Consider the following 11810-nt stretch of genomic DNA (forward strand, 5'->3'; position numbering starts at 1 on the left):
GAGGCCAAGGCAGGTGGATCACGAGGTCAGGAGTTGAAGACTAGCCTGGCCAAGATGGTGAAACCCTATCTCTACTAAAAATTCAAAAATTAGCCAGGCGTGGTGGTGTGCGCTTGTAATCCCAGTTACTTGGGAGGCTGAGGCAGATAATTACTTAAATTCAGGGGCAGAGGTTGCAGTGAGCTGAGATCATGCTACTGCACTCCAGACTGGGCAACAGAGCAAGACTCTGTCTCCAAAAACAAACAAAACAACTTAGGACACTTTAATCACAGTCCTTACAGTGAGTCTTCTAATTGGAGCCATTTTAAGGGGGTGGCCTAGCCAGGTAATTGCCTGGAAGTTCAGTCCATAAAGAGCACTAAAACATTTTTCATTGGGAATGTAATAAAGAAAAAGGATATATTTAATACAATTCCTCTGGTAGAAGAGTTCAGCATGTGGCTGGAACTGGTACTTTGATATGTGGCCTTTTGTGAGTGATTACTACACCTCCCTCCTTCTCCATTCCCCTCTAAGGGTATACGACATTACCACGTTATAAGGAAGTTGGATTCAAGTAAGTGCAGGGATTTCTTTTTAATGAGGATATATAAAGCTAGACGAGAGCAGAAATGATCACAACAGTGAAGAGAGACACGCCCTTTCTACCCTTTACCACTCAGCCGTTCCTTTGAACATATATTGAATGAATATTAGGGAGTATAGATTAGAAAAAATGCCAAATTAATAATCTGGTCTGGTAAGACAAAGTAGCACCCTATTTCAGAATTCTTTCCATTGCAACTAATAGAAATCTCAAGTCAAACAACCTAAAACCTTACAAGAAAGGCATTGGCTCAAGAAAACTGGCCAGTACAGGGGAAGGGTGAGTATCAAAGTCAATGCTGAGATTTTGTGTGTGTGATCTTTCTGCTCACGAGAAGGGTTGGTTCTCAGGTTGGCTCTTCACTGTAGCAAAACGGCGAGTGTTCCACATGCCAGAGAGTCTTATCTCTAATCAGTGAATAAATGTCCTAGGCTTCCCTCTGATGGGCCTACCTTAGGGCATGGGTCCACACTTGATCTACTTGGCAAAGCCTATAAATGCTCAGTACTAATTAGATTTATATGCCCAGGTGTGATCTAATACTGTGGCCAGAATGACTTTAACAGTCCTTAATGGCTCAGGCCAGTCTAGGGGAGTACCTAAAACTCTTTGCAGTCAAACCTACCCAACCCACCCAGGAGCTGCTACACATTGAGGAAGGGGCAGAATGAATGCTGAGAAGCAACTACAATGAACACTGCAGGTAAGTTTCAGTGGGGCTTTGCTTTGCTTCTCTTACTGTTTTGTGTTTATGTTGGTCCCCTTTATGGGTGTAAGCTCCTCCGTGGCAGGGCTATATTGTACTCTATTCATCTATTCCCTGAAAACTCCTCGCACAGTGACATTCACTTAATGTCTACTAAACAATGTTAAATTCTACTGAGGTGTAAATCAAGGTCTACGACGAATAAATCAAGAGTAAGAATAAGCCAAGCTAAGCTCACAAAGTTAATGGTGGACAGATTTAGAAACTGGACATCGTTCATTCCTTCCTTTATTCATTAAACAAATACAAGACCAACTATTTGTCAGGCATTTATCAGCCATTATAGTCTAGTGGGTTTACAATTTTTTAATAAAAAATTTTAAAACAATTATTTATCTTTATTTTTTGAGACAAAGTTTCACTCTTGTTGCCCAGGCTGGAGAGCAATGGCGCCATCTCAGCTCACTGCAACCTCCGCCTCCTGGGTTCAAGCAATTCTCCTATCTCAGCCCCCCGAGTAGCTGGGATTATAGGCATGTGCCACCACACCCGGCTAATTTTTTTTTTTTGAGATGGAGTTTCGCTCTTGTTGCCCAGACTGGAGTGCAATGGCACTACCTCCGCTCCCTGCAACCTCTGCCTCCCGGGTTGAAGCAATTCTCCTGCCTTAGCCTCCCGAGTAGCTGGATCACAGGCAAGCACCACTAGGCCTGGCTAATTTTGTATTTTTAGTGGAGACTGGGTTTCTCCATGTTGGTCAGGTTGGTCTCCAACTCCTGACCTCAGATGACTCAGCCTCCCAAAGTGCTGGAATTTCGGGCGTGAGCCACCGCTCCTGGCCTAATTTTTGCATTTTTAGTAGAGATGGGGGTTTCACCATATTGGCCAGGCTGGCCTCCAACTCCTGACCTCAAGTGATTTGCCTGTCTCGGCTTCCTAAAGTGCTGGGATTACAGGCATGAGCCACTGCACCCGGCCAAAACAACATATGTGTATGTGTGTATATATATATATATACACATATATATATCAAATAAACAAACACACAAATACCTACATAATTACCATGGAGACATCTCAGGAAGAAAAAGTTCAGGTTCCTAGGAGAGGTCATAACAGGGGAATCTGAATTAAAATGTGGGATCTGAGTGAGGATGGTCTTCCTGAGGAAGTGACACTTAAAGTGAAACCTGAAGGATGAATAGGAGTTAGGAACAAAGAAGAGAGTGGGAAATTATTCTTGGTTCAAGGATCAACATTTAGAGGCCTTAAAACTTGACGGGAGGCCAGGTGCGGTGGCCTGCTCCTGTAATTCGGGCACTTTGGGAGGCCAAGGCGGGTGGATCACCTGAGGTCGGGAGTTCGAGACCAGCCTGACCAACAAGGAGAAACCCCATTTCTACCAAAAGTACAATCCCACCTACTCGGGAGGCTGAGGTAGGAGAATCGCTTGAATCCGGGAGGCAGACATTGCGCCGAGATCGTGCCATTGCACTCTAGCCTGGGCAAGAAGAGCAAAATTCCGTCTCAAAAACACAAAACAAAACTTGTGAGGTGCGGGGGCAGGGGAGTGGAAGGAAGACCCGGAAGTGCAGTGCGGATGAAACGAGGGGTAGTGGGAAGCAGCAGTAGGTACGAAGCTGATTAAATAGGGCCTTAAAAGTTACATTGTTTTAAAGACCTTTCGTGGGTGGGTTCCACCCAATTCTTCAAGGAAATTGAACCCTGGACACCATCCAGCGATTTTTCTGACAGTCTTGAATCAGCATCTTCCCTCATCCTTTATCAGCACATTACGGGGGGGCCATCAAGCTTCTATCTACTTACTGTGCCTTGGTGTTTGACTCCTTCCTAGCTATCAGATTTCCCTGACTTTTTAGCATGGCCCTTCTGAACGCTCTTATTTCACTTCTCCAACCCTAACTCTCCCAACTCTGCAGTCCGTGACCTTCAGGTGCCCTTGAAAGTCAGAAAAACTCGGCAAGGTTGGTACTTGGAGGACATTAGCAATTCAAAAAGGTGTCACACAACCTCACCATTAGATGGGAACAATAGCTTACCCATATTTAGATAATTCCGCCACAACTACCCTGGGGGATGGTTTTATTTGAGGCGGCTTTTCCGTCCATAGCCACCGCGCGAAGGGTAACCTAAGAATCTTCCTGAATGCTCCTGACACGCGTCCCGGCCGCCTCTTCTTCCTCCCCGCCACTTCCCCAGGCCAGGCCCGCGGATAACGCCTCAGTTGCGACCCAGCTCTAGGCAGTCCGCAGGGGCCTCCACCGGGGAGGGAAGGCACGATGCGGGGCCAGGCCGCTGGGCAGCACGCCGGGGTAGCCGCGGGCGGGAGCCGTCGCCGGGCGGACGGAAGGCGCGGGCGGAAGGCGGTCGCGCGGGTGGGCAGGGGGCACTGCTGGGGGCGGGGCTTCGGCGCGTCGGGGGCGGGGCTCCCGCGCCGTTCACGTGACGGGCCCGGCGGTAGCGGCGGCGGCCGCGGCGTCTTAAGCGGCGCCCAGTGCAGGATGGTGCTGGAGGCGGCGGCGGCCGTGGTGGCGGCGGCGTCGTTGGCGGCAACGGGAGTGGGTGCGGCGGCAGCGGTGGCGGCGCCCGCGGGTGGTATAAAATGGCGGATTTCGAAGAGTTGAGGGTAAGCGGGGGCGCGGGAGTGGAGAGCGGAGGCCGCGGGGGAGGGGATGGGAGAGGAGGTGGGGAAACCGCAACGTCGCCGGCCGCAGCCTGCTCGTGCCTCTGGGGCCGGTTGGCGGAGCCCTGAGCCCCGGCCCGCGGACGAACGGGCGCCGAGCGCGCGGGGGAGGGGAGCGGTCCGGCGGAGGGCACGCGGGCGATGCGGGGGCGGCGGGCCTGGGCCGCGGCGAGCCGGCCCCTGAGTGCTGCCCGTGGTCCGCACACCTGGCGCGGGGGACCGGGGAGCCCTCCGGGAGGGTCACATGGGGACCCGACATCCCGGTTCGCAGTGAGGGCCGAGGTGGGAAGCAACGTTTGATCTCCCACCATCACCGGGGTGTACGTGTCTGTGGCAATTCGCAAGTCTGCATGCTACTCACTTGGTGGAGGACTGTTTTCTGAAAGGTAAAGTTGCGTTTAGGAATCTCTCTTCTTATGGCTGATGCTACTGTTTAGTCAGGTCTGTCACGAGAAAAGGCCCCTTCTCCCACCCGTGCCTCCTAACATCTGCGAGAGGAGCCTGGTGTTTGGGGAATCCTGCCTTCAATAATCGGCCTTAAACCTCGATGTTTTCTTAGTGCTGTAGTAAGAAATCTGCAAAGTCTATGTTGTGAGGTTTGTGCACCCCTTTTACTCCTGAGGAAAAATGTTTTTTTTCTTCTTAGCCTTAAAACAAGATAACTTTATTGTTGATAACCTTTGTATAGCAGAGGTTTGGAATAGGGCTGTGACGGGGGTAGAACAGAAAAGACATCCCCCCCAGACTGATAACCTTCAAAGTCCTTAACTAAAACAAAACTAAGTGTGACGAATGAGATGGATTTATTTTGTGTGTATCGCTGAATTACTGGCGACATTAAATGAGACGTTTACAGACGGAAACCCTGATTTTTTTTTTTTTAAAAAAATGTATTTTACAGTAGAGATGAGTGTAAACTTGAAATTAAATTTACTACAACTCGTTTGTGTAACACTTATGATGTTACGATTTCTTTTTCAAATAAGGAAGAGGAATCCGGTAAAAGGTTCAGTTTTGTATATTTATTGTTTTCCGCAAAGGATGGGATGGGGGAAGGATGTTGGCTGGTTACCTGCTTAGTGGACATGAGCAAAAGAATGTATGTTATGCTCTAAACGGAGATTGTTGGAGTTTGCACAGTGCCTGCCATATTCCCTCCTATTTCAAGAATAATTATTAAGTTCCCAGTAAACACATATTAATACATGTTATGCCCCGTAGTAGTTTATGCAGAGAACCATGATTAGGTAAAGGGTGTTCATATTTGATAAGTGTAAGGATTTTAGTGGCTCAGAGCCCCAGCTGTAGAGCTTTTAACACCTGTGGAGCTTTTGAAACAAGGAGCCCCGAGCCTCACCTCTGTAAATTCATGCGTTAGATTTAGGATGGGTTGAGAAGACTGAACTCTGAAGTTATATTCATTTTTACCTGCCATCTAGTTTTAATTTTTGTGTAGTAACAGATGTGTACAAGTTTTCTAAGTTTTTTTTTTCGTTGTTAATGAAAACTTTCCAGGATTTTTATTAGACTTTTGTGAATGTTATTGGCCAAAGCTTAATGTAAAGCGGAGAATTTACTCTTTATAGAGCAGAGTAAAAGCAGTCAGTGCTCAGATTGGAGTGCAACTAGCAACTGGAAAGTGGTAGAAACCAAAGAAGCTTTTTTTCTCTTCCTTTCTGTCTTCCTCTCTCTTGTGGATCAGCTTCATCCTCTCTTCCTGTAAATCAGCTGTCTTTACTTCTTGCATTTGTTAGAAGATGGCCCCTCTCCCACAATTCGTATGAAGTGCCCAACAGAGACTAACTGGGGAGAATTTTCAGAGGAGGGAGGGGTACAGGCTGGGCACATGCAGTAAGCATCATCTGCTTTTCTTTGCCTTAACTGCTCTGTGCAGACCCATGTTACCCTACACTTGAATATGAACTGTATCCCGCCCCTACATCCCATTACAGACCATAATGATGATGATGGTATATACCCATTTTAATATAGTGGTTATTCCATACCTGATTTTGGTCTAAGCATTTTTTCTATACTTAATTCTCACAATTTTTTGAAGAAAACGAAGCACAGAGAGGTTAACCTGACCTAAATCACACAGCTTGAGGCTTGAAAAGCTGAGATTTTTCATCTTAGACATGTAGCTTTAGAGTCTGGGCTTTTCAGAGTCCGAGCTACACTGCTTTGTTCTGGTACCTTGGGGTCTAGGTGGAGCTTCTAGCCATCATCCTGTGATTGATCCTAAATTAAATGATTGGTAACATCTTTCTTGTGTGGCATAATAAAGGAAGAAAAACAGACTGAAAAACTGAATAGAAAGAAAAGGGGAAGAAATCTTGGATTCTCAAAATGATGGTCCTTGGTTCAAAATATATTTATTTGTGATGGTCAGAGTAATGGTCAAGTAAATTATAGGACCAGGAAAAATTATGGGCATTAGTTTGTTGGCTGACTTCTTGGCAGTAGAGAAATTGGTCAGCCGATCTGGATGCCACATATTTGGCTGCTGATATGCCACAGAGAAGATTTCCATTACCCTTCCAAAACCACTTATTTTGGACAAGTATAATCAGAGCAGTTCACATCCTGGCTAGTGCTGCATCTATACTGGAGGTAGGGAATTTTGGGAAAGGTCATCCTCAGTGTGGTTTGGTGACCCTTGTGCCTTTGCTTTTTAAACTTATATGTGTGTGTGTGGCGGGGATGGAGGTGGGTTGGTTATTAGATGAGGCAACTGTTAAGGGGTTGCCTGACCATTTCAGTTTTGGAGACTGCTATGTGAGCCAGTACCAGAGATCTTGGCTGGTCATAGCAGAATATGGCAGCTCTATACCTTGTTGCCTTTCAGTCCAGGAGACCAGAATACCAGCCTACCTCTCTTCCAGTTCTTCTGGGAGAGAGAATCTGATTGGCTGAGTTTAGGTCAGGCTCTACTTCTGTTGTAATCATCTATAGCCAGGGAGTTAGAGTCAAGGCACACAAACCTGATCAACAGATTATCCTGATGGATTGAAGGAAAGGAAGTGGGGAAGTTCTCTGAAAAGGGAAAATATGGCCTGTGTACTCAAAGATGATTACAATAATGTGTTATATATTAGAAGCTTTCAAGGTACCAGAGAAGAAATTACTCAATTCGGCCGGGCGCAGTGGCTCTCGCCCGTAATCCCAGCACTTTTGGAGGCCGAGGCAGGCAGATCACAAGGTCAGGAGATCGAGACCATCCTGGCCAACATGGTGAAACCCCATCTCTACTAAAAATACAAAAAATTAGCCGGGTGGGGTGGTGGGTGCATGTAGTCCCAGCTACTCGGGAGGCTGAGGCAGAGAATGGCATGAACCCGGTAGGCAGAACTTGCAGTGAGCGGAGATTGCACCACTGCACTCCAGCCTGGGCGACAGCGAGACTCCATCTCAAAAAAAAAGAAAAAAAAAATTAGTTCGCCAGTTGCTTATTTATGGCATCTATGTTGTTAGGAGTTGAAGGAGTGATTAGTTTGTGAATGAACAGATTTTGAATTAATGAGTTGTGAATTAATATGGGACAAGATCATAAGATTTGAGGCCTGAACTTCTGTCACTGCCGCCTTGCTTCCTCCTTCAAAAATGGTCTGGAGGGCAGGGTGTGGTATCTCACACCTGTAATTCCAGCGCTTTGGGAGGCAGGATGATGGCTTGAGGCCAGGAGTTCTGGGTTACAGCTAGCTCTGATCCTGCCTCTGCACTCCAGCCTGAGCGACAGAGGGAGACCCTGTCTCAAACAAGTCTGTAGAAGAACTAAGCACAGGGATGGAGGAGAGCAGGAGTTGAGTTTCTGGAATCACTTACCTCTTCTTTAACCAGAGCAGCTTTTTCTTTACCCTTATATTTCCCTTCCAGTTGCATATTTCCAATACTGTGATCTGCTGGTGGCAGTCATGCACAAAAAGGCCCCTGCTACACCTTAACCTGGTTAATCTACTTTCCCTACTTCTCATCACTCAGTGAGGAGGAGGGGGATCTGTTGTAGTGAATTTTTTGTTTTTAAAGGATCTCCCTTCTGTATTCTTCATCCCCTTCTTTTCATGCATTGAGAATTTATTCTGTGTGTGTCTCAGAATGAGAGTGAATGTGCATGTGAGAATCTGGTTGTGCATTTGGCCTGAGAGCCAGCGATAACTTTATCAGTAGATACTGGGTAAACCAGAACATTTACCAAACTGGGTAAATTTTTTGTGTCATAATTTGAAGATCAGATTTGGGTCTTTCATGCTAAGAAGCTTAAGTAATTCTGTAACAGAAGGTTTTCTGTCTGGAAGGCTTAAATGTTTGGTTTCCTTACACCTACCAGGAGTCACCATCCTGGTAACTTCAAGTGCTGGTAGGATGCAGAGGGAGAATGGGAAGTTAATGGGGGATTTGAGGTTAGAGGTCCTTATCATGCTCCTCTCCCCATTTATTGGGCAGGGATATAAACTAGTAGATATGATAGATATAACAGAATCTTCCATATGATTCGAAGCTATTATGGGACGCAACAAAAATTTCCAAGGCTTCCCCTGAGATCATGTCTATGAAAGCACGTTCGAAACAAAATATATTTAATTTAAAGTGAAATAGGCTGGGCACAGTGGCTCAAGGCTGTAATCCCAGCGTTTTGGGAGGCTGAGGCGGGTGGATCACCTGATGTCACATTTTTTATTTTCTCATTTCCATTTCTTATGTTTTTTAAATGAAAGCAATATTTGTGCAGACACTACTGAAAAAATTCAAAATAGTGAAAGTCTTCCCTTTTCCATTAAGTTCCACTCCCGTTATGCTTTTAACCATTTTTTGTTTGTTTGTTTTTAGTATTTTATTGTTGTTCCAAAAGTCTAAAAATATTATACCATACCTTTCTGTCTCTATTTTTTTCAACTCAAAAAAAATGTTTCTTAACTCTTTGGTAGATAAGAAATTTAGGTCATTTTTCCACCTGTCCTAGACTTTGATTTCTACCAGTTACATTTTTGTTCCTAATTTTGCTGTTATTTTTAACTTTTTATTATAAATTTCTTTTTATTGACCTATCACTTTTAGACAGTACATTTGGCCCTTCATGTCTGTGGATGACTTATCTTTGGTTTCAACCAACCTTGGATCAAAAATATTCAGGAAAAAAGGATGGTTACATCTGTACTGAACATGTACAGACTTTTTTCCTTGTCAGTATTTCCCTAACATTATAATATAACAGCTATTTCATAGCATTTGCAGTATATTAGGTGTTGTAAGTAATCTAGAAATGATTTTAAGTACATAGGAATATGTGTATAGGTTATATGTAAATACTATGCTGTTTTATATAAGAGACTTAAGCATTCTTGGATTTTGGTATCTGCAGGGAACCCTGGTACCAACCAACCCCCTACAGATACTGAGAGACAACTATATTGCCTCACTTCCTGGTCTTTCAGAAAAGGATATAACACCCATCCCTTTCCTTTTGGGATTTAAAAGCCAAACCTTGCCTTTGTTTTTCCCTCCTCCCCTCCTAGCCTTTGTTTTCTTTTTTCCTTTTTTCTTGAGACGGGATTTTGCTTTTGTTGCCCAGGCTGGAGTGCAGTGGCGCCATCTTGACTCATTGCAACCTCCGCCTCCTGGGTTCAAGCGGTTCTCCTGCCTCAGCCTCGCGGTTAGCTAGGATTACAGGCACCTGCAATCATGCCTGGCTAATTTTTGTATTTTTAATAGAGACAGGGTTTCACCATGTTGGTCAGGCTGGTCTCAAACTCCTGACCTCAGGTGATCCACCCCCCTTGGCTTCCCAAAGTGATGGGATTACAGGCATCAGCCACTGCACCTGGCCCCAGCCTTTGTTTTTTGTTAGTACTATTACATTGTCAAGATTTACAGCGTTTATATAATGTTTTGTAACTCTTCTAAAGTTTTCTGTGCCTCTACAGGAAAATTCTAGAAATTAAGTACTAATGGCCACTCTTGTCATGTCAACATATGTATGTTGACATGAGTATTGATTACTGTAGAACCAAGTACTCTGGAGCCATAGAGGAACTTTACTTCTGTTAAACCTGTGATCCTTAAAAAATAAATATAACAAAATCAGCCAGGCACAGTGGCTCACGTCTGTAATCCCAACGCTTTGGGAGGCCGAGGTGGGCGGATCACCTCGTCTCGATCACGTCAGGAGTTCGAGACCAGCCTGGCCAACGTGGTGAAACCCTGTCTCTACTAAAAATGCAAAAATCAGCCAGACGTGGTGGTGGGCACCTGCAATCCCAGCTACTCAGGAGGCTGAGGCAGGAGAATTGCTTGAACCTGGGAGACGGAGATTGCAGTGAGCCAAGATCATGCCACTGCACTCCAGCCTGGGCGACAGAGCGAGGCTTCGTCTCAAAAAAAAAAAAGGAATATAACAAAGTCCTGCTTGAATGAGGAAGGCTCACTGAAGTTATTTTTAAAATTTAGTATTATAATGGATTCTCATCTTGTAACCATTCAGCTTTTCTTGGTAGACTTTCTGGAGTCTTGGCTTGCCTGTTCTAATTTTGGAAGCTTTGTAGACCTGTTACCCAGCTGTCATCCACAGATTACTTCACATTGTTCTCCTGGGTTAGATCTATTGTTATTTGGATCCCATGTTTTTCTCTTTTAGATACCTTTTTTTATTTTACAGGAATACAGTCTTCAATAGTTGTTTCTGGAAGGATATGCTGGTGATAAACTTTCTAAGTTCTTCAATGTTGAAAATGGCTTGTCTTTGTTCCTGATTGAAAGTTTACATGTGTAATTATAAATTCCTCAGAGCTTTGAAAGCTTTGCTGTGGAAATTTAAAATACTTGGTGTGCTAATGAGAGGTCCATTGCAGATCCGATGGTTATTCCCTTGTGGAAGATTGTAATCTACAATTGTAGTCAACAATCTATGGCATTTGTTTACATTCTGGAAGGTTTCTTTGATTTTGTCTCTGAACTTTTCTATACAATTTATTTCAGTAGTTATCTTTAATTTATAAGAGCTCTTCTATCATCTTTTTCATTTTTCTTTTTAAATAGCAACCTGTCCTTGATTTATGGGAAAATACCTTGAGTTTCTCTGATGCTAATTTTTCTAGAGTTCTTGAGACACTTCTCTGAATTGGTGACTCTAATAGTGGGTTTGTATTTAGGTATACTATACTAATTTTCGTCTTTTAAATATTTAAGTTATTTGATAAATACAAAAGTTTGTAACGGGTAAGGTGTCTGTAAACAAACATACATGTAATTACTAGCCAGTTTACTAGTTCATTAGTGTAACTTTAGCAGAGTGCCCTTTCCTGATCATAACCGCTGCAGCCATGCCCGCCTTCACCAGTGAGAGTAGCTACTATGCTGAGTTTTGTATTCGTCTTTCCTTATCTGTCTTTATACTTTTAATATATATGCATATGTAAAATTTATTTATGTTTTATTTTTTTTTCTGAGATGGAGTTTCACTTTTCTTACCCAGGCTGGAGTGCAATGGTGTGATCTTGACTCACCGCAGCCTCCTTCTCCCAGGTTCAAGCAATTTTACTGCCTCAGCCTCCCGAGTAGCTGGGATTACAGGCATGCACCACTATGCCCAGCTAATTTTTTTGTATTATTAGTAGAGATGGGTTTTCACCATGTTGGCCAGGCTGGTCTTGAACTCCTGACTTCAGGTGATCCATCCACCTCGGCCTCCCAAAGTGCTGGGATTACAGGTGTGAGCCACCATGCCCGGCCATCCATATTTCTTAAATCCAAATGTTTGAAAATGAAGAAAAAGGCCGGGCGCGGTGGCTCAAGCCTGTAATCCCAGCACTTTGGGA

General features: G+C 44.4%; 1 protein-coding gene across 5 annotated transcripts in view; it reads left to right on the forward strand.

Moving 5' to 3' along the window:
* Nucleotides 1-3716: 3716 nt before the first annotated feature.
* PIAS2 (protein inhibitor of activated STAT 2) overlaps nucleotides 3717-11810 on the forward strand; it is a 108258-nt gene continuing 100164 nt past the window's right edge. For 3 of the 5 annotated variants that reach the window (XM_023207601.1, XM_023207602.1, XM_023207604.1), the window contains exon 1: nucleotides 3717-3942. In XM_023207601.1, the coding sequence (XP_023063369.1) occupies nucleotides 3919-3942 (24 nt within the window). In that variant the 5' untranslated portion in view covers nucleotides 3717-3918. The remainder of the gene's footprint in view (nucleotides 3943-11810) is intronic. The other 2 variants (XM_023207605.2, XM_023207603.1) reach the window with 2 other exon arrangements.

Source organism: Piliocolobus tephrosceles, chromosome 18, assembly GCF_002776525.5.
Source record: "Piliocolobus tephrosceles isolate RC106 chromosome 18, ASM277652v3, whole genome shotgun sequence".
Lineage (NCBI taxonomy): Eukaryota > Metazoa > Chordata > Mammalia > Primates > Cercopithecidae > Piliocolobus > Piliocolobus tephrosceles.